Source organism: Vipera ursinii (assembly GCF_947247035.1).
Source record: "Vipera ursinii genome assembly, chromosome: 4".
NCBI classification, from domain to species: domain Eukaryota; kingdom Metazoa; phylum Chordata; class Lepidosauria; order Squamata; family Viperidae; genus Vipera; species Vipera ursinii.
Window position 1 is genome coordinate 25,552,685 of NC_139514.1, and position 22,908 is coordinate 25,575,592.

Below are 22,908 nucleotides of genomic sequence, written 5' to 3' on the forward strand. Positions count from 1 at the left end.
AGCACATTGAAATGTACTGAGTGCAGTTTCCACAGTAAAGGTGTTGCATAGATCCAAAGTTGCCTATGTTGTTGTGTTCTGGATCATCCGCACTTTCTGAGTGGTCTTCAAGTGTAGTTTGAAATATTCACTGAATATCACCAGCAGACTGATGATACCTGATATCAAACTCACCCATGTTTTACTCACTCCAACTTTGAAATTATTTCTAAACAAAAAAGAAATTCAAAAAAAATTCTCAAGGAAAATGTGATTTCCTGCACTTTTTAAAAATTGCAAGATGGCTAAGTTATGTGCACATATTTCTTGAGTTTGTTGATTTAAATTTGTTTTGGCTGCCAATTTTAGTAGATTCTGATCATCATACAAAATCTTACATTCATTTCATAGTATAGTATTCTTCCAACATCAAGCTGAATGGCTTTGATTACGAAGGCTATTGATGTATGGTCAGAAGATATGAAAGGCCAGTTTGGGGACAAATCATTTTGAAGAAGGACTATCTGTGTGGTCACTAAAAGACAACCCGAGCTTAATGGCATAAAACCAACCAGTCAATTTATGAATTCTCATATCTCAATTCATTTTCAAAAGAAGACATAACAAGGCAAATCTTCCTATTGGTTAACCAAGAAAGAGCCCTGTCTTTGAGAAATTGGTGGATAATTTCTTATTCTGAAAAATTTAGTGAAATAACCCACCCAATTTCTCTGACAACCAACATGATGAATTTCAAATAATTATTTATGCTAGCTTGACATTAGATGCCAAACAAACTTTAAGAATGTGCTTAAGGGAGGGACAAGGTATGTTACGGGAAAGATTCCTATATCCAGGGAAAGCATGAGAAACAGATTCAATCTCCCTTAATTATACTAGACAAAAATTGTGCAGAAAAATTACTTGGCAGGATTTCAAGATTAATGTCATGCTCAGGGAGATTTATAAACTTAGCAAAAAAAGAAGAAACACTTGGATTTCTGAATTCTTGGATTTATTGCTTGTAAAAATAATAATTTAAAACCTACAGCTCTCTGCTATGTAGCATAGCCTATTTAGTGTATATAGAATATTTCAGCCCTTTTTTGGGAGATAGACCCAAAAAATGATCAAATGTTAATGTAATTATAAAAACAAAAGCTATCACAACTGCCGCTTGCTTATCGAGTAGGAGCTGTGAGTCCAGGAGGGATCTTAGTTTGCCTGCTGGCAATGCAACACATCCAGAACAAAAAATGGCCTAGTCATAGAATTGGCAGGTCCCCAAACCCAAAATCATTCAGTCTGCCAGGGTTCAGCTGAAGGCTGGTTTTCCAGTCCCTCACAGCCTGCAGGCAATGGGATAGGAAGTTCGTGGCTTTGCTTAATTTGCTGAGATAGAGATACAGAATTGACTATCATCAGCATACTGATGATATCTCACTGCATGGCAATGGATGAGCTGACTCAGTAGTTTTATATAGGTGTTAAATAGTAAGGAGAAGAGTACCGAACTCTGTGGCACCCACATAAACCAACACAACACTATGTGGCCCACTCAATTCTCTGAACTGATCTAGAAATATACTGTGGTCAAAGGTATTGAAAGCCACAAAGAAGCCAAGAAGGGCAAGGATGGATGCACAAGCTCTTGTCACACTCTCAACAGAGATCATCCCAAAGTGTGCCATTTCCATTTTATACTCAGGACTGAATTCCAACTAAGAGAGATCCAGATAACCCATTTCTTCCAAGTGCCTCTGAAGCTCTGCAATCACCTTTTCAATCACCTTTCCCAAAAGGGGAAGCTAGATGCTGAATGAAAATTGTGGTGTCCAACAATAGCTTCTTCAGAACCTATAAAGAGGTGAACCAAGGTCTCTTTAAGAGGCAAAGGAATAACTCACTCAAAGAAGAATAATCATTGCTAGGACCCACTTTAACTTTATTTATAGAAACAGGATGTGTACACTGCTGAAAGTAAATTTCAATTGAAGTGGCACATAAGCCCAATTGATAAATAAATAATATAGACATCTTTTTTAAATTTTAAATCTCAAATGCATACATGTCTACATTTCTTTAGTGTGTAGAAAAGAAGTAATAATTGCTTGAGCCAGGGTCAGCAACTAAACAGAAAATCCACAAGGACTGAAAAAGAAATGTTCATAGCATTTAAGGGTCTGCTACAAATAAGAATTTCTCTGGCAGAATCTCAGAATAGATTTTTCTCTGAAGTTTGACTTATACATCATAAGAAAATTATAAATAGCAATAATATACTCATGCTCACCTTAGACACTGGAAGAAGCCTGAAATTATATAGAATTCACTAGCAAATAAAAATGACTTAGCAGCACAGAAAAAAAGGAAAGGTTAAATGCAAATCCTCAACAGAATATACTTATTTCTAAAGAAATAGCCATTTTTCTTAAACTTAAACTTCCTTTCATTTAGTTGGAAATCCCTTTTTTGCTAGAAATTCCAGCCTTAATCTGAACCACTACAAAATAACATTGACCCTCTTTTCCCAGTTTCAGCCCATAGCTTCTCCCCCACTTTCTATTTCTAGTTCTGCTTCTACCTTTTCAAAAGAGTCAATTCTTCTCTCTCTAGAAAATTTCTCTCCCATTCTGGGCTACATTATTTATTGATTTGTGGATGAACAAGAACCATGCCTGAACTATGAATGAGGATTATTGATGTTTGCAGTCAATGAATAATCCAAACTAGGCTGCAGACTAACATTCACAATAGTTCAGTTCAGTTCACATGAAATTATGATATAATCCTTCATATTTGTGGCATGTGTACAAAAGGTTTAGGCAATAACTAATTAACTTTCAAACCACAGCAATTAAAACCTCTATAAACAATCTGAACTACAAAATTAACCAAACAATATATTTTTTTTGTCAAGGACATGTACTCTCATACTTAAGTATATAATATACAGTTGGAATATTTTGACTATTGGAAAAATGGAAAATGGCTATGAAAGTATATGATTATTCAGCAATACATGGATGCTAAAGACAGTTTAATACAAAACATCAATTCTGCCCTAATATCAATAATCTTTCTTTAACTTTTAGAGGCAATAAATCATAGAGACCTTTGTATTATCACCTTTTAAACAGAGAGGCATTTTATCTACTTATATTACCTTCACCAGGCCCATCGGTTTCATCCATCGAACTGCAGACTTTGGTAGAGGCTAATGAGGTAGAGGAACCACTGTGCTGAGAGCTCTGAAAAATATAGAATTGGATTGGATAAAGATAATTAAATATGATTCCAAGAAAGCAAATTATAACAAAAAACACTTAGAGAGACTTCTTGATAGATGATTTGAAATGGTTTTTTTTTAAAAAAATGGTCCTAAAACATTCTATTCTTGAATACCTTCCAAAACCATTTTCAATTTACTGCTTATTATGTAAAAACCTGCTGTGTAACGTTTTCTTTCCTTGTTAGCCTCATCATTTTTTTAATAATTCAGAACATCTCTGTTAAAATGCTCTATCATTGAAAATGTATTGCTCTGTTTCTCTGAGTAATCCATCATTTAGGATTTGAGGTGTTAGTCACCAGTACAGGTGCTTCTGCTTTCTTACCTGTAAAGTTTGCTACATGAATGACTCACCATAGCAGAAAAAATGCTTAGTCAAAAGGCCTGGAGGAAAATGTTAATGTTTCCCATGCCTTCTTCATAAGCAGTGGCGTAGCGTGGGGGGTGCAGGGGGGGCCAGCTGCACCGGGCGCAACATCTGGGGGGCGCGCTCGCACTCGCAGCTCTCTGCCCCTGCCTGGCTCACTCACTCTCTCTCACTGCAGTGCTGGCTGTGCGAATCCGATCCGAGCCGCCGGGTTGCCGCCCACTGTGGAGGGGGGGTGCCAGGCGTGCGGTGCGGTGCGGTGCAGAGAGAGAGCGAGGGACTATCTGGGGGAGGGACAGTGCAGCGGCCGCCCAGCAGGTTAGGGGGCGCAAATTACTTGCCTTGCCCCGGGTGCTGACAACCCATGCTACGCCACGGTTCATAAGCAAGAGATGTGCCAAGAGCCATTAACAAATTTCAAGTAAAAAAGAGATTTTGTATTCTCAGCTTATTTGTATATAGCCTTCTAATATCATTATGGTATCTTCCCAGTCCTTGAACAATGTAATAAATTTTAACATAATACCTGGATACGCAACAAAGAAGCTGGTGGTCAGGAAGCCAACAGTAGGCCAAGCAAACTATTATTTACCATATTTTTCCATCTATAATACACACCCTCGTATAAGATGCTGTAGCATGCGAGTTCCAAGCTTACAGCAAACAAAGTCAGTGCTGGGAGCAACCACCTCCCAGCGCTCTAAATAGACGCTTCCCAGCCGCCGCCCCCCCACCTAACCAGCATCCAGCATGATGACCATGCATAGTCAATTCACAGAAGCAGCCTTCCAACCCTGGTAAACAAACCGGTGTGAGCACTTGCATGACAGCAAGGGAAGGGAAGCAAAATCAGGTTTTAAACTCCCCACCATTTCTCTGCGCTGATCAGTTGTTTGGCGGAGCACCAAACAGCTGAGCCGGCAAATCTGGAAGTTTGGCCAGCCAACAATCTTCCCCCTCCCCCTCCTATTAGTGGCAAGCCCACAGGGTCTTGACACCTCCACCAGGTGGCATGGCAATGGCATGTAAAGAACCCACATAGGCATGCCCTGGGCTGCAGAGGTTACCATTATTTTTTCGTGTATAAGACACTGCACTTGTATAAGATGCACCATATTTTTGAACAGGGTGTTTGCAGGAAAAAATAGCATCTTATACACGGAAAAATATGGTAGTTTGCATTTCTGTTAGCAAGATCTTGATTGGGAATTAATGCTTTGTCTGGACTTATCTATTATATATTTAATTTGGTACCAATGTATTTTAATATAAATGTGGGGTTTTTCCATTATCTATATTCTGTTTGTATCAACTGCTCAAACAATGAATCATATGTAAATGGTTTCATAAATGGATTTCCTCTCTCTCTGTGTGTGTGCGCATGTATATATGTATGTATTACAATGTTTGGTCCCAGACACGGGACAAATCTCTCATATATATATATAGGTTTTTCCCCACATAAAATTGGAGGTATCAGGGCAACATTTCGATGAAATCTCATCTGTCATTTCAGGCTGGTGACTTCAGCTTCGTTCTTCGTTCTCCCAGAAGAACGAAGCTGAAGTCACCAGCCTGAGAATGACGGATGAGATTTCGTCGAAACGTTGCCCTGATACCTCCAATTCTACATGGGGAAAAACCCGAATGACCAAAGATCTACATACAAACACCCGCGAAAACCTTTTTCTTCAAATCTTGGGTTTGACAGTGAATTAATCTGGCAGCTTCGTGTCCCTTCCCTTTTCAAAGCTTTTCATTTGTATATTTGATTAAAATATTTCCCTCATTCTCATCTAGAGGATGACAGGTGTATTATTTTTTATAGCTAGCTCACATAACTTTATATTCTTTGAAGAAGCAACATAATATCTGAGCCTGGACTGCAAAGCTCCCCAAAACCACAGAGATTAAAATTTGTAAAGTTTTCTGTATCTGCTTGCTACCATCTAGTGGTATTTCTAAGGTCCAGAAACTGCAGTCCTAATAATAATGCTTCTTATATCAAATTCCCTTTGTTTTACTAAATAAGGATATTATCAATAGATTCTTAGCTAAGGAATTAAATTAAAGATATTTTTGTGCAACTACTTAAGAATCAGAGGCAATTATAGTACAAAAGAAGGTAAAAATCTGTTCAGTGTATTCTTACTGTAATCTTTTGACCCATGCCTTATAAGAACTTCTAGAGTTACATTCATTATGCCTTAATCTCTATAACTGTTATGACTAATTTCTTCTTGTGAAAGGAAAATGTTACTTATCGCTGCCTTCTCATTTCTACTTTTCAGTGACAACACTGAACTTCATTTATTCAACATACAATATTAACAGATGGCTGCCAACATGTTTCTTGAAACAGTCCATGAACTGCAGAAGGCTCCCCAGTGGCCAAATGAGCCGAGTCAAAGAGTTATTCTAAAGATTGGCTCCAGCTAGTATGATAAGAATATACAGGCCTTGCCCAAATGCAACATATTCTCCAATTCATTATTTCCAAACGTAGTTGCCCAAAGACTGAGAGTTCATGAAAGTTGAAGTACAACACATCCAAAGAACATCAGGTTTAAAAATTCTCTACTGCTCTGATACTTTTATAATATTGGTAAGAGATAAAACAAAACAGTGGAAAGACCTTCCCAGACTACTAAAGATATGTGAGCATCAAACTCTCATGATAACAATGAACCTTTTCCTTGGTTTTGCACAAAGAAAACAGATATTTTGCTGCCTGGTGGGAATGTACCAAATAAATTGAACATTTGTATTGAAAGTCTACAGTAAAATCCCAGCAGAGAAGATATCTGATATTACCATGCAGTTTCAAAGTAGAAAGACATAAATTTCAAGTTTGCATATATTTATTTCTGTGTTTGCTTCAGTATATTATTTTAAAATAATATACATCATAATGTAATAAATGTCATTTATAAATGTCATTTATAATGGTGATATAGCTCTATTTTATTTAGATCACTTTACAAAATGGACTTCACAGATTTTTAATTTTAAGGAAAAAAACTGAATAACATTTAAAAATCAGTTTACCCTGTGATCTTTGATTTCAGTGTACAGTTACTTTTCAACAGTATTAATAATAGAAACTTTCATATAAAACTTTTGATTTTTTAAAAATATGGAGTTATTTAAATATTCACACTGATTACTCTTATTAATTTAGGCACATTCATGCCTAACATCTGAAGATCATCATCTATAATAATATGGTTGTCTTTACATAGAATCAATGAATTGGGAAAGACCTAAAAGGTCATCAAATCCAATCCATTCCTGATGCATAACAATGAAGATTCTAAAAATCTCCAGTGAAGGGGAGCAAACCACTTCATATAGGAATTTATTACTGTCAAGAATTTTTTTATAATATCTAACCTATATCCCAATCCTTGAAGTATCATTCCATTAGTTCTTCTCTTACCATCTGCAGCAAGTGAGAATAAGTCCAAACCCTTTACAATAGAATTTAGTGTAGCTCATGATTATTTAATTGTTTCCACCAGTGCTTTTTTTGTAAAAGAAAAAGGTGCCGGAACTCACACATGTCGTACAACCTGCCTTGCCTACCCTACAAGGTTCCATCCAAAAAAGGTGCCGGAACTCCGTTCTGAGCGTTCTATGAGGAAAAAAAGCCCTGGTTTCCACCAAGACATAAAGAGGATTGCTTGTCAATAAAGTTATATTTTTATCCAGAAAGTACATAGAAAAATTTCTCATTTACTTACATTTCCATCAGGTCATATGGTGATTGCAGCAGAATTTCTAAAATTTTCTTACTAAATTATTGCCCCCTACCAAAATAATACCATTATTTGGTTGAGTGAGTTTTATCTGATTTGTATTAAAATTTATCTTAGAGCTTTATCTTGCAGTTTTCATTATTTTCAGATAGTTACAAAAAAGAGCTGTATTTCATTCAAAAAAAGACTCATACAAAAGGCATTCAATTACCCCAAAGAGCAACTGAAAGCCATTCTTATTCAAGGGTTCAGGAATCAGGAAAAATGCTTTTGTCCCTAAAATATAAAATCTGTATTCATTTATAATATTAAGCAGAGGAAAAATAGCATAAAATAAGATTAATGTAAATAGATTAGTAGATAGTTTTCTCACTTGTTTAAAGCAAATAATGGAATTTCAGAATGTTCCTGCTCAATAATAGTGTGATGAAGGATAAACCAAAGATAAATGGCTGTGGATTATTAATGTATTTAATAATGTTTACACTGTGAATTCCACCGAGTTTGGTGGATACACAATTATATTTACATGTGATGTCAGCTTTAGTATGGTAAGGTCAACTTTAATTTAATGTTCCATTATTCTTCTAAATAGATTCATAAATTTGTTATAACCCAATGCATCTTTAAGGCTGGGAACTTTTCTGAAACCTACAGTATTTGCATAATACCAAAGATGGGAGCAAGCAATATCTAGTCACATAACTTCCTGCTTAAACTTTAATTCCCCCACCCCAGCAATAATTTATTAAGATTTGGGCTGAAGATATTACAAAAATATTAAAAAGACCAATCAAGTTTGATGTCTTAAATCAGCATATCACAGTGGCTCACTAAAATAAATAGTAACATTTTCAAGTAAACACGTATTTTGCTTAAAACACATACTACAATCGTGGTGTTTTCATTTTTTTATTCCTGATAGTTTGAAAATCTTAATACACCCATTATTTCAGAGTTCAATATAATTCATTTTTATCTCAGTAATACTTAATATCTGCTCCTGGATCAAAAGCAGAACTCAAATACATGCTTTCCTGAGCGCTGCTTCCTTTAGATCTTCAACTTAAAAATGGAAATTGGAGAAACACGACTACACATGTTCTTCTCTTCTGCCCTAGTTAGACTACTTAGTACATTCAGGGGAAAAGCCTAGACAAAGTTTCATAGGCCATTTGATTTAGAATAGGGGACGGATGTATTTAATGAATGGAATAGCTTCATCATCTTAAACTTCAATTAATTAATTTTAGGATTTGATCTCAAATTATATTTCTATCTGACACAAAGAAATGTTATCTGAAAATATTTTGACCAGACCTAAATGCATATATTATTTAGAAATACATCCAGTTAGGTGCATAATTATGCACAGTTTAGTCTCTTAATCACCTTTGCTCCTTATGCAAACCACAGCATTTCTGAAAAATATTTTCCATCCTAAATAATCAATACTTTCTTGCATCAGTAAAAGACAAAAAACACAGCCCAGTTTATGTGAATATTTACCTATACTAAGTAAGTACACTTCTTAAACATTTAGTTCCCATCTTGGAGAAAACTATCTTGATCCATGTTAGTATAATTTGATGCTACTTTTCTGTAGAACTCAAATACGTATTTTATAGACATTATCTGGTATACTGAATTTATACTTGTTATACTTAAGAGTATAACCACCAAAACCAGTTGATGCACTCAAGGTGATTACACTTGTCTCTACCCCTGTTTCTGCTTGATTCAAAGGAATGAAACAATTATTTCTTAAATATCAAGTAAGAACAAGTACTTGCATGGGAAATTTTATGAGTTTCCTTGAGCATGAACTTCCATTAAATGTGTTCTTATACGGGCTCAAAGAAAAAGGTCCCAGGCCTTAGGGAAGTTGTACTGAATTTCCTTACTTTGTTTCATTGAATTTAGTAAGATATTGCCATTTCATTATTTTTTTTACAGTTTATTTTTGCTCTTTGCATTTATGAAATTCAGTCCTATGCAAACCGTACATGTTATTGCCATTTCTGTCACTCTTGTGCTTTTAATTTCTATTTATTGGATGAGGGTGAAGGTAGGTCATGATATATCTCAAAGTTTGAAGGACATTTAAATCTTTCTCTTAATGATTACTATTTATTTGCCTTCTGGGTGAGATTCAAGGTACTAGTAATGGTATTCAAAGCCCTACATGGCAGGGGTCCGGAGTACCTGAGGGAACACCTGCTGCCGGCATCAACTTCCCTCCGCCCTGTGCGTTCCCACAGAGAGGGCCTCCTCAGGGTGCCACCGGTCAGAGAATGTCGACTGGTGGCCCCCAGGGGGAGATCCTTCTCTGTGGGTGCCCCGGAGCTATGGAATCAGCTACCGGTTGAGCTCCGGATGGCGCCCGACCTTCGCTCCTTTCACCGTGAGCTAAAAACATACTTTTTTGAACAAGCTGGCCTGGCCTGATGAAGGGATTGGGGGGGGTTTGTTATGGCTATTTTATTGGGTTTTAAAGATGTATTTTAGTATGTGGGCATTTATTTAATCTTGTTTTAACTTTTGTAATCTGTATTTTTATTCTTGCCCTGTTCACCGCCCTGAGTCCTTCGGGAGAAGGGCGGTATAGAAATAGTATTAAATAAATAAATAAATAAATATTTATGGAACTGTAATTCATGCTGCATCACTACAAACATTCTGGACAAACATTCTGGACTGTTACTGTGAAGTCATACACACTATACTTCAACAGAGTTGTATATCACAATAGGATTACTAAAGAAAAAAAAGATAATTCCAGAACAAAAAGGCTTGGTGGAAACTGAAGCACTCAATATAAATGGCAAGTCTAAATTTTAATTCAGTCTGCACCATTTGAAATGTCATCACCGTTAAACAAACTTTAAGAGGAAGTTCTTGTTTCAGTTTCTGGCCACCTGGCCACTTTTATGGCACACCTACATTAAAGAAAGTAGCTGCATAAAAGCAGGATTTGATCTGTAAGTACTTCACTTCCAGATCAGCTTAATTTAACAGATGGTCAACATACCACCATTACTCTGTGATGGAAAAAGGAAGATCAGCACTATAGGGTTTCAAGCACATTTTACTGAAAGTTTTGTTCTGCAGTTCATTGGTAAATATTTTAAATGGATAACCTCAGTAATAGTCCTCAGGCTGAAAGTACATCAGTGCATACTAGTGCTTTAAGCATAGAAATTAATATACGCTGAAGATCTTTCTTCTGTTCTATTTGCAGCTTTAAGGGAGCTGTTTATGTCTGATGTATCACAGAAAAAAAAGGTTGTAAATCAGAATGCCTATGATTTTGCCCAATATTTTTCCATAATATTTGTTATTGGGAAATAAAAATGATTGTCAGATTAACTTTAACCAAGGTTTTGTGTTTTCCAAAGCCTGCAAACTTATAACATTTACATTGCCTCATTGTGAAAAAATATTGGAGCCAGGGACATACATTTAAGGCCATTTCATATTCAGACTGAATATTCAGGCAATTTAAGTGTGCTTTGGGGAAAGAAAAACTAGCAAACTGCAGTAATCATACAGTATTGAATTTCTCATCTTTTAAAAATGCCAACTCCTAACATACACAAAGTTGAAGCCAGGGGATTCAATAAACAAGCTATATGAAAATACCCTTTAAAATATATTGTAAAGGGCAGTGAAGCAGTGTTGTCTATGGTGAGCAACATGATATTTTGGTAGTTTTCAGGTAAGATAACTCTTCCAGTTATCTTTATTTTGTAAAAAGCAGATGTCAAGTTCACATAAAGTGACAATCAGGACAGTAGGTTAATGCATAGATGAAAATGAAGGAACATGATTTTGTTTCTAACACATTTTTATTCAGAAAGTTTCACTATATCTCAGGGCTATATAGTTTCATTATATCTCAGGTAGAAGCAAAGCAGATGCTAAAGCAGAAGATGTTGGTATCATGACCAGAATGCAAATATTTTTTCTTTAATATGCTATTATTTTACATTTATTACCAGGAAAGGGGAGATATAGTTTTGCAGTTGATTGATAGATGAAACAATCAAGATAATTTTTAACCTTTTATTTTCTACTTTCAGTTACTTAAATTTCTTCAAGCTACAGAAAAAGAAACTAAATTTTGTGTCATGATTCACCGGGATTTCTGGGATCCTTGATGCTCTCTGTGCTTGATTGTTTCCTGATGTTGTTGTAGTGCTGATGTTACCTAGTTTGGTAATGAAATATCTGCAAGAAAACAAGGAAGCTCAGAAAACAGCAAGGATCCCACAGTTCAACCCTGAGCTACAAATATTCTCTTCTATCTGTCTCTGATATGTACAAGCTCAACAATATTTTGTATGTACTATAATAACTTACTATGGTTCATTACTCCAGTATATCAATTCAAGAATCAGCCAGGGGTTTGTAATGGCTGCAAAAGTTGATGAGTTAGCCGAGATGGCTAAATTGACTGCTTTGATTAAAGAAAAAAACAAAATTACTTTTGTTCCTACTTGGAAACTGCTTTTGGACTTTGTGCTTGAGGTGGGGGGAAAAACGAAACTTTGATTTGAGGCTTTACTGATTATATAGGTTTGTTGTTATAGAAGTGGCTAGCTTATATTACTATGTAAAAGTAAAACGTTGAGGTTTGATGCTATTATCTTATTCTACTGCACCAAAGGGAGTCAAAAGTCAACACCTTTTCTTCTTTCCCTTTGCCCTAGACCAGGGGTAGGCAACCTCGGCTCTTTTATGACTCATGGACTTCAACTCCCAGAATTCCTGAGTCAGCTATGCTGACTGAGGAATTCTGGGAGTTGAAGTCCATGAGTCATAAAAGAGCCGAGGTTGCCTACCCCTGCCCTAGTCTGTTCCCTTCCCTTTTTCCTCCCTTACTTTCTCATTATTTTCTTTGGTATTTTTATATTTTATGTTATAAACTAATAAAACATGAGTTAAAAAAAAAAGAAAAAAGAATCAGCCAGCATAATAATGGGATTTACATAACTTACAAATAAAGAAAAGCTTACAGTTCCAAACTAGGGTACACACATATGTGTTGCTTTTGCTGTCTGGGAAGGGAAAAGTTGGGATTTATTTATTTGCTTAATATCATTGCTATTGAAAAAGAAAAAAAATAAATCTGCATATTTATTTAATACATTTTTGCTTTGCTTTTCTTTACCTAAGCTTCCAGATTCTTTTTTTAATTCCTAGAATTCTCCAATGCTGTACTGTCTCTGTCAGCCACACTACTAATCAATATTTGCAGAATCAGGAAATGTCAATTTCAAGTGAATTGTTAAAATCAGGAAAAGAAGGAAATGCTAACTACTAGAGAATTTTGTATTTGTCTGAATATTATAATTATCATAATCAGAATGCTGAGATACTGAATTTCCATATATCATTTTTTTGGATTTACTTTTTACTTTTGATTTATTTTTTATTAACTAACTTTTTAAATTGTGTGTAATATTTAAACTATATGTATGTGATTAATGAGATAATTTTAATTCCTAGTAGCAATAACCAGGGCTCCTCTGAACATTTTAATGATAAACAAAAGATGCTAATATTACAAATTTTGTGGAGGCAAAATACAATAACTGAGGAGGGCAGAAAAACTACTTAAGTTTTGGAAACATGTCTGGTAATTGAAGCCCATGCATCTTAAACTTGCCAAGATTAAGAATCATTGACATAAATCTACCATCCAGAAAAAAACACTATAAAATATTCTCCAACTTCAAGGTTTCCACTCTCAGCATTCACACCTTACATTGCCTGTATAGCTTCTTGTGCATAAGGAAAGGGAAAGTGATCTTGAATTAAAAGATATTCTAAAGGTCAAGTTTTATTTTTGAACTTTTTCACAGTAATGTATGAATTCAACTGCCCTCTGGTTCTATTTCCCCCTCTCAAAACTCCGAACCAGTTATTCCTTGACCAAACAGAAATGACTTTTTAAAATATAGCTCCAGGCTCCAAGCTAATATGAAGTCCTTAGCTCATATCTGGTAGCACCCACAACATAACCCGTATGAGACTCACTAATTTTTGCTTAAACAATATGAGCTTCATTATTTCAACAAAAATGGGTATTTTAAACTATGGCTCCATGTTCTTTCATATAAATAAGCTTTCGACATCCAAGTTGCCTGAAAATATAGCTTAGATCTGAAAAGTATTTTTTTTCTATAGACAGAAATGGAACTTCTACTATTTGAACTATATCATGTTCATGAAAAATACCAATTTGTTTTTATTTTTCCATTTTCATTTTACAATATTCTGGTTAAAAGTGAAGGCTTTAAAATCATGTGATTTAATCTGTGCACTTTCTGTTTATTGATAATAAATATGGTAATGCTGGTAGTTCTTGAGAAACTAAAAATACATTTTGAAAAAAGATCTTAAGAATTCTAAAAATAGATTACCTTTTGGATAATCGTATTTTGGCATTGTAGACTGTTGTTTAACAATCACATAATTTGATTGTTTAATTAAAGTGCAGAAACACAAGTAATCTTCCAGATCGTACATATCATGTTCCTATGATGATTATCAAAACATGAACACTCTATAACTTTTTTTAAAAACAACAACAACAACTTCTAAATTGATTCCTATTTGAATTAAAAAGTAAAATCATTGTTTTACTAATTTCTTCTCTTGTGGAGTAGAGATAATTAATGCCAAAATAAGAGGCTCTCAATGTTAATTTTCAAGTACTATTTCAGGTACTAGAATCTATATGAAAATAAAAATTTTCGCAGATCATGTTCCTTTTTTTCTATTTTAGGTATAATAATCTTTTATAAAGCTATGGTAATTTCTATTAGCAAAAATCTTTAAGTGTACAACAATAAAAAAACTGTGTAGACTTCAGCAGAGTTTTTTAAATGGTTCTAGTGGCACAAACTACATAAAGTATTTTACATAAATATTTAAACAGATGTTTAACAGCGCAAGAGCTATGTTCTATTGTTTATTACACCAAAATATCATATTATAATATATATTATGCTATCCATGGATCTTATGTTGTCTATTGTCTTATCATGACTTTATTTATGTCTTTAATAGAATTGTGCATATTTTTAGTTTAAGTCAAATGAAGGATATTTTATACTAAGATTACAAAGGGAAGATAAATGCTAGTAAGTTACAATACATCTGTATATTAAAATGAAATATTTTACTTGCTACGGAAAATACTGTTTTTAATAAAATACATTGGAGAAATCTAGGTTGAAGATATAATCTCTTGTTTATATGGTTCTTTTTTTAAAAAAAAAGAAAAAATATTTTCTTAGTGAAAAAAGTGAAAAAAATAATTACATTGTAAATAGTTCATTTTAAATGTTGCTATAAACTTCTAACCCTGAAGTGTTGTACAACCCCCACAACTCATACCCCGTTCAGTTTATACCAGCTCTGGTAAATAATTGTACAGTAAATCCATTTCTTTTAGTGAGAAGGAACTTTGCTAAAAACTTGCCAATGAAAGGGAAACTTTATCCAAAATAGGTCTTCCTTCTTAGAAAGCATTACAAACTTTATATAGCTCTCTCAGAAAATGTGCAAATATTGTTTTTCTATATGGGTTTCTTTATCTAGATGTGAGCTATAATCTAATGCTAGTAAGAACAGAATAGATGTTGCCTCTGCTTTGGGACTCTCCTAGGACTTTTGTGCCACAACTCCGTTTTGGTTCCATGACCCTACAAAGAAGTCTTCTGAAAAACACCCAACATACAGGAATAAAGAGATCAGATAGTTCCCGTGTATAAATACCTCTTCACTTAGTGAAGGTGGATTAGTAATTTATGTGATACTGTTTTCTCAAGGAAAATTAATAGAAACCTATATGGATCCCTCTAACATCTAATGTAATGTGTCAATGAACAATTCATTTTGCTGGGTTGTTGTTGTTTTTGCTCTTAAATTAACATTATGGATTTAGAAATAATATATAGTACTTTAGTGAATTATATGAAATAAAATGTGACAGAAATCCAACAGGAGTTCATACTGTGCAAATAAACATGTTAAAGTATCATGTGATTTTAAAAACTAAATTAATCTAAAGTATGAAATAGATGTTTCTGAATACTAAGTTGTTGGATTATATGACTATGGTGTAATTCTGTTCATATAAAATGACAAAAGATATGAAGAAGCTCCTTTGACTGGGAATGCTATCTGTTTAAAAAGAGTGGTGTTTAGACAATATTCTAAAAACTTAAAGAGTCCCTTAGAAAATTCTCAGGAGTTCATCAATCAATAGAATGAGAACAGCTGCCAGTACTCTTGAAATCCAACTACAGAAACTATTGCAGCCCAGTAATTTTGGCAGCTGCACAAATATATTTTCCCATGTCATGATTTTGTGATAGACCACAAGTTCTTGAGATGTAGAAGGCCTAGGATACTCACAAATGTTCATTTTTCTAAACGTCTTCCTGAGAATTTATATCATAAGATTGTGGTAGTAATGTGGCACTAAAATATTAATTATCTATCACTAACTTTAAAATTAATTAATGTATATTGAAAAGGCTACTACATGTGCAAAATACTTTTGATATCACTTTTATGTACGTTTCTTAATTTGCAGCAGTATTTCCCAACCGTGGCAACTTTTAAATGTGTGTACTCCTCAACTTGTAGAATTCTTAGCAATGGCTATCAGTTAATTGAAGTTCACATATTAGGTTTCCAGTTCAGCCCTCTGCTATTTTGAGCTGCTGCACTATCAGCCCCTTCTACCACAAAGATCCTGCAGGAGAAGGGCAGTATGGGCAACCGTGGAATCTGGCAGGGTGAGAACTATGAACCACAAACACAAAGCTTTTGCTCTGTCCCTGCATAACAGATACCATGCCCTTGCTGACCTTAATCGGGACACTAAGGAGACAGGTCAAAATAGTTGGGATGATGATAACTCAAATAAGCAGGGGATTGTGGTCTGAGATGAAGAACTTGTTTTGGACAGGGGAAAGTATGAATCAGGAATTACACATCAGTCATGCAAGAAGAGCAAGGCATCCAAAAAAAGAAGCCATCTTCTGGTTGGTGATTCAATTACAAGGGATGTAAATCTAGGAAAGGATACAGAGGTTTTGAAAGAGGTCAGGTGTCTTCCAGGTGCTACTGCCATCAGGGACAAGAAGTGTATTTTTAAGATAGTCAAGAATATCAGCAAGGAGTCTGATGTGGATGCTATTGTACATCTTGGCACTAACCATCTGTCCCAAAAAGATGTACTCTCTGTGTAAAATGACTTCCAGAGCTTGGGGCACGAACTTAGCAGGATAGGCTGTAGGCTTACTTTTTCAGAGGTTTTACCAGTGTATAAGGAGCAAAATGGAAAAGGCCAGCATATAGCAGAATTCAATATGTGGCTAAAGGAGTGGTGTAAAGGGGAAGATTTTGGTTATATTAGTCATGATGTCTGCAGGTAGTCCAATGAAAAAGTGTACAAAAGAGATGGTTTGCATCCATCAAAGAAAGGGACTGAGTTACTTTGCAATAAATTCAGTTTTTTCTGGAGGAATATTTAAACTAAACAATGGGGACAGTGAATTAATTAACTCTAATCAAACAAGTGGTAAGAAAATAGGAGAACTCAGGCACCACACAGTTTATGTAGAAAGTAAACACAGGGTCACTCATAAAGGACTCAACTGTCTATCCACCAATGCACAGAGCATGAGCAACAAACATAGTGAATTAGAAATTCAGGTAAATGAGGGCAGATATGATATTGTTGCCATTACGGAAACTTGGTGGGATGAAACCCACAAATGGAATACACAGCTATAGGGATTTAAATTATTTAAAAGAAACAGACCAAATAAAAAAGTGGAGTTGCTCTCTATATAAGAAATAACTACATCTCTACAGAAATAGAGCACAACAATGATGAAAACTGTCTTGAATGCATTTGGGTCAATATAAAAGGGGGGAAATGACATTGCCATAGGTGTATACTATAGGCCACCCAGCCAAACAGAGGTAATAGAAGAACTTTTTGCTAGTCAGTTAACGAAGGTATGTAGGAAGCACATCACAATAGTAATGGGGGACTTTAATTACCCTGACATCAACTGGGAGACAAACTCTGCACCAAGTGGAAGATCAAACAGATTCCTGACAAACCTAGCAGACAACTCTGTCTCCCAAAAAGTAGAAAAGGGAACTGGGGGATCAGCCATATTGGACTTAATTCTCACTAACAGAGATGAAATGATAGAAGTTGTTGAAACCATAGGAATCTTTGGGGGGGAGTGATCATGCAATATTGGAATTCAACATTATGCAAGCATAAGCAATAGTGTTGTGATTCAGGGTCAGCCTGTGGGTTCGGCATTTGGGTTGGATGATTCAGAGGAGGAGGAGGGGGTGTTGGAGAGGTTGCTGAGGGGGTTGGAGTGCTTGCTGATGAGAACCCTCAGCCAGGCCCCTCCCACCTGGTCACGACACAGACCCAGCTGTGTGAGCCTGACAGTGTGGATGAAGATGACCCACAGCTGGCCCTGTTCAAGGACGCCCGACGCAGGAGGCAGTCAATCAGGAGTAAACAGAGGAAGGCAATGGGGCACCTCAGAAGGAGGCAGAGAGAAGCCACGCCCTGAACTGTATAAAAGGGGAATGCGTGGGAGGGCTGGTTTGCTGAAGGCAACCGCTTGAATAGCTCCTGTTTCATGGTTCATGTCTTGTTCTGTTTGCTTTTGTGTCCATATATTTGGCAGGCTTAGTTCCAGCCTCTTGCCTTCTTGTAAAAGTGGTTGTCCCTGCCTTTTCTGCAGGGCCGGTAGCAGGCTGGTACAGAACAAATAGAACACAGTCAAACTAGAGTCTTGGACTTTAAGAGAGCTAATTTCAACAAACTTCGAGACAGTTTGGGAAGGATTCCATGGACGAGAATCCTCAAGGGGAAAACAACTCAAGAAGCTTTGGAAATTTTGAAAAGTGAGATTATAAAAGCCCAGTCTAGCACAATATCAATGAAGAAGAAAAATAACAGCTGTCAAAAGAAACCAGCATGGCTGCATAAGGAACTCTCTGATAAATTGAAAACCAAAAAGGACAAGAATAAAAAGTGGAAAGAGGGGCACATAACTAACGTAGAATATCAGCAAATATCCTGAGCCTGCAAAGATGAAGTGAGGAAAGCTAAAGCTCAAAATGAACTAAGGCTTGCGACAAAAGTCAACAATAAGAAACAAAGCTTCTTTCAACATGAAAAAAACAAGAAAAAAGTTAAGGAAATGATTGGTCCACTACTGGGAGAAAGTAGCAAGAAGGTGAAAAGCAACAGGGAGAAAGCAGAACTACTCAACTCGTTTTTTGTATCTGTATTTACACAAAGGGGAAAAAAAACTAGTCCAACCTATCAAAAACAGTACCATAAAAAACAGATTAGAAACAGAAGTTAAGATAGGCAAGAAAATAGTAAGTGAGCACCTGTCCAGCCTAGATGAGTTCAAATCACCAGGACAAGATGGACTACACCCCAAGGTTCTGAAGGAACTGGCAGATGTGATCTCAGAACCACTGAACTATATTTTTCAAAGATCCTGAAGCACTGAGGAACTACCAAAGGACTAGAAAAGAGCTGATGTAGTTCCCATCTTCCAAAAAGGGGAAAAATGAATCCAGGAAACTGCAGACCTATCAGCCTGAACTCAATGCCTGGGAAGATCTTGGAAAAGATAATCAAGCAATGAATCAATGAACACCTAGAGGCAAACAAAGTCATTAACCAAAGCCAACATGGGTTTGTCAAAAACAGATCATGCCAATCTTATTGTATTCTTTGACCAAGTGACAAAAATAGTGAACCAGAGGAATGGTGTGGATATAATTTACTTGGACTTCAGTAAGGCATTTGATAAAGTAGACCACAACCTGCTACTTGATAAGATAGAAAAATGTGGGTTAGAGAGTATCACCACTAGATGGATTCATAGCTGGCTGACCAGCCGTACTGAACTGCATCTACATGGAGGGAAGTGTGCAGTGGGGTGAAAAAAGTAAAGTTCTACATTTAGGCAAGAAAAACCAAATGCATAGGTATAGTATAGGTGATACATTGCTCAATAGTAGTAACCAGGGCTTTTTTTCTCATAGAACGCTCAGAACGGCGTTCCGGCACCTTTTTTTTTGGAAGAAAAAAAAGAAAGCACCCTCTGAAAAGCCTATTGCAGGGCTAGGCAGTCTTGGCCCTTTTTCTATGACTCGTGGACTTCAACTCCCAGAAATCCTGAGCCAGCCATGCTGAAGGGAAAGAGAGAGGTTTCCAAGCTGAGCCATGCTGGCTTAGGAATTCTGGGAGTTGAAGTCCTTGAGTCATAAAAGAGCCTGCACTAGAGGAGGACATTAAAATTATTTACAGGGTTACTTCTTTCGGAACTAAACTTTTAGAATCGAAAACAGCTAATTCAAAAAAGCCAACAGGAAAGAACCTCACATTTTTCATCTGCTTCTGTCTTTCGGAAGGTAAAATTAGATAACAAAATAATCTATTTCCTATGTTAACATCTCTGCAATGAAATCAATAAAGGTAACAGGAAAGAAATGAGAAACAGGCCTTCAGATGGCTCAAATCGAAGGAAATGAGATCCGTACAGGCTAATTTAAAAGTGGGAGGGTAAGAAGGGCCAAGTGTGAACAGGTTGCTTAGCAACCTGCTTAAACAATCTCTGTAACTTTCAGCTCCCGGTGCCTTGCCTTTTTTAAGCTGGAAAGTTGAAAAAAAGGCTAAAAAGAAGGCAATAGAGTGCTATCAAGGAAAATGTATAGATATAGCCAGCAGACATTTAGGAAACCTTTATTTTTAATACGCTGTTCAAATTTTGTTTTAATGCCATGGTGATACACAATCAAATGTAGTCAGTCTTTTTTTTTAATCCCAAAGCATCTGTTCGTTAAATACAGTATAACAAAGTTTTGGATGATGGAATTATTTTTTATCTAAGGATAACTAATGATAACAGCTCTTAAATCTGTTATTTTATTTTTGCACAAAAAAGTTGTATAATTTGCATTTGCATTCATTTACAAATAGAATATGTTGTTAAAATGTATTGGTGTTGAAATAATTAGTGCATATACCTAAAACCAGTTTATTGCATTTGGCAATTGTACTAAAAAAATCTCATTGTCAACCAATATAATTCATTTAATTTGAAATCAAGTGAAAAATTGATTTAAATTATTTTATTAAAACAAATTAATTGCAATACTTTTATATGAAGTTGCCTCAAACAAAATGAGTTTGACATGCCTGCTCTAGATAGTTGAATGCTCCAAAATAAATTCTACACCAGGCCTGTACATGCAGCCTACCAAGCACACTTGTACAGAGCACAGACTTAAAAAAAAAGTAATAAAATCACCACCACTGCCCTGAAAGTCATGTTGCCTAGTGGCTCCATGGCTTACCATGACCACGAACTCCAACACTGTAGATGCTCCTCTAGTCACCAAATCATTGATTAGCCCACCAGCATTCATTTGCAGACCACAAAGATTTTTAATTTATCAGTGTGGGCCTTTCCCTTCTACACGTTGCACAGACCTCTTCTAGATTTTCCTCTTGCCTTTCCGAGTTAACTCCTTGGTCTGTCATTGAGCAAGAATTGACTTTGTAGGGAAGCATATTATCATTTGATGTATATTTAACATATGTTCTACCTTTATTTACCGATTATATAATATTTGTATGCAATCCACATGGCGAGGTTTGGGGCAACTTACAATATTTTTAAAATCATAAGATTAAAACATAAAAGCAGGGCTTTCTTTCTCATAGAACGCTCAGAATGGCATTCCGGCACCCTTTTTTGCACACACACACAAAAAGCTTTTGCACAAGATATGCTACTCCCTCTATTGGCTTTCAAAAGCCTATTGGCTTTCAAAAGCCAATAGGAATTGCTGCTGAGCGTGCCAAAAGACCTGGCCAGCAAACGTTCCACCGGCAAGTTGTCTGCAGCAAAGGCGAGTTGGCAGGAACTTTGCATCCCTCCCTGCTGCCCAACTACAGCATCTCAACTAGGTAAGTAAGAGAGGACAAGGAGTGGGAGGTGGGTTCTGCGGAGTCCATGTGCACTCCTTCCTTGTGCTCACCCGTGTCAGTGAGCTGGTGGCCTACCTGGTGCTGGAACTGTGCCACCGTCGCCTCTCCCTGCATTCCTAAGTGGTCACCCTGCATCGCCTGGCCCGCACCGCCTCTGCCTACCGCCCCGCACATCCCCGCCATATAGAGCGGGCCCCACTGCTCCCACAGCACCAGCTGCGCTGGCTCCGGCCCTGGGGGGGAGCCTGCCACCAACAACCCTCGCACCCGTGACCGCAGCAGTGCTGCCCCCCCCACCTCCTGCGCCCGCCAAGATGACAGTTCCAGCACTTTTTTTTTTTAGAAAAAAAAGCACTGGTAGTAACTGTGAGAGTCATCTTGGAGTCCTAGTTGACAATCACTTAAATATGAGCCAGCAATGTGCTGCAGCTACCAAAAAAGCCAACACAGTGCTAGGCTGTATTAACAGAGGGACAGAATCAAGATCACATGAAATGTTAATACCACTTTACAATGTTTTGGTAAGGCCACATTTGGAATACTGCATCCAGTTTTGGTCACCACGATGTAAAAATGATGTTGAGACTATAGAAAGAGTACAGAGAAGAGCAAGAAAGATGATCAGGGGCCTGGAGGCTAAAACATATAAGGAACGATTGCTGGAATTGGGTATGTCTAGTTTAATGAAGATAAGGACAAGGGGTGACATGATAGCAGTGTTCCAATATCTCAGGGGTTGCCACAAATAAGAGGGAGTCAAGCTATTCTCCAAAGCACCTGAAGGCAAGAGAAGAAGCAATGGATGGCACCAAAGAGAGCAGCAATTTTTGACCTTTCCAGACAACTTTTGACAAGCGAAGTCAGTGGGGGAAGTTGGATTTGCTTAATGACCACATGATTTGCTTAACAATTATAAAATCAAGTGCCACTCACTTAACATAGACATGGAAGTTCCAGTCCCAATTGTGGTTGTAAGTTGAGGGCTGCCTATATCAGCAAAAATGCAGAGCTGTCAAAACTCACTCTATTCCTACTTTGCCTGGAGAAGCCAACAGCTGACTTACCAAGCAAAGTAGAAGGAACAAAGATCCAGCATCTTTGGATTGCCACACCCATGGCCAAGCAAAGAGAAGATAAGGGAGAGAACCTCAGAGTTCATGTTGACAATGTTCCTATTTTTCATGCAGAAGTGGGTGCAAAATGGAAGCATTTTTCAAAATTTGCTACAGCTTTGCATGGGTAACCTCTAGGGCTAGCCATTTATCAAAATGTCCCATCAATCAATCAACCTTCATTTTATTTATTTATATTCATTAGTAAGGAATTCCTTGTGTTACCATTTTATGGAGATTGCAATATCAGAACACATGCTAGATTAAGAAACTTGGTATCAAGCGTTTCACTTGGCCATCTTCAAACCTTGCATTTTCTT

At 36.5% G+C, this 22,908-nt stretch overlaps 1 protein-coding gene across 4 annotated transcripts in view; it reads right to left on the minus strand.

Moving 5' to 3' along the window:
- The window catches only part of DCLK1 (doublecortin like kinase 1), a gene marked incomplete at both ends in the record, with an annotated part of 182,047 nt that overhangs the window by 47,642 nt on the left and 111,497 nt on the right, over positions 1-22,908 (minus strand). For all 4 annotated transcript variants that reach the window (XM_083361890.1, XM_083361892.1, XM_083361891.1 and 1 more), the window contains one exon: positions 3,146-3,230. In XM_083361890.1, coding sequence (XP_083218016.1) covers positions 3,146-3,230 — 85 coding nt within the window. The remainder of the gene's footprint in view (positions 1-3,145; positions 3,231-22,908) is intronic.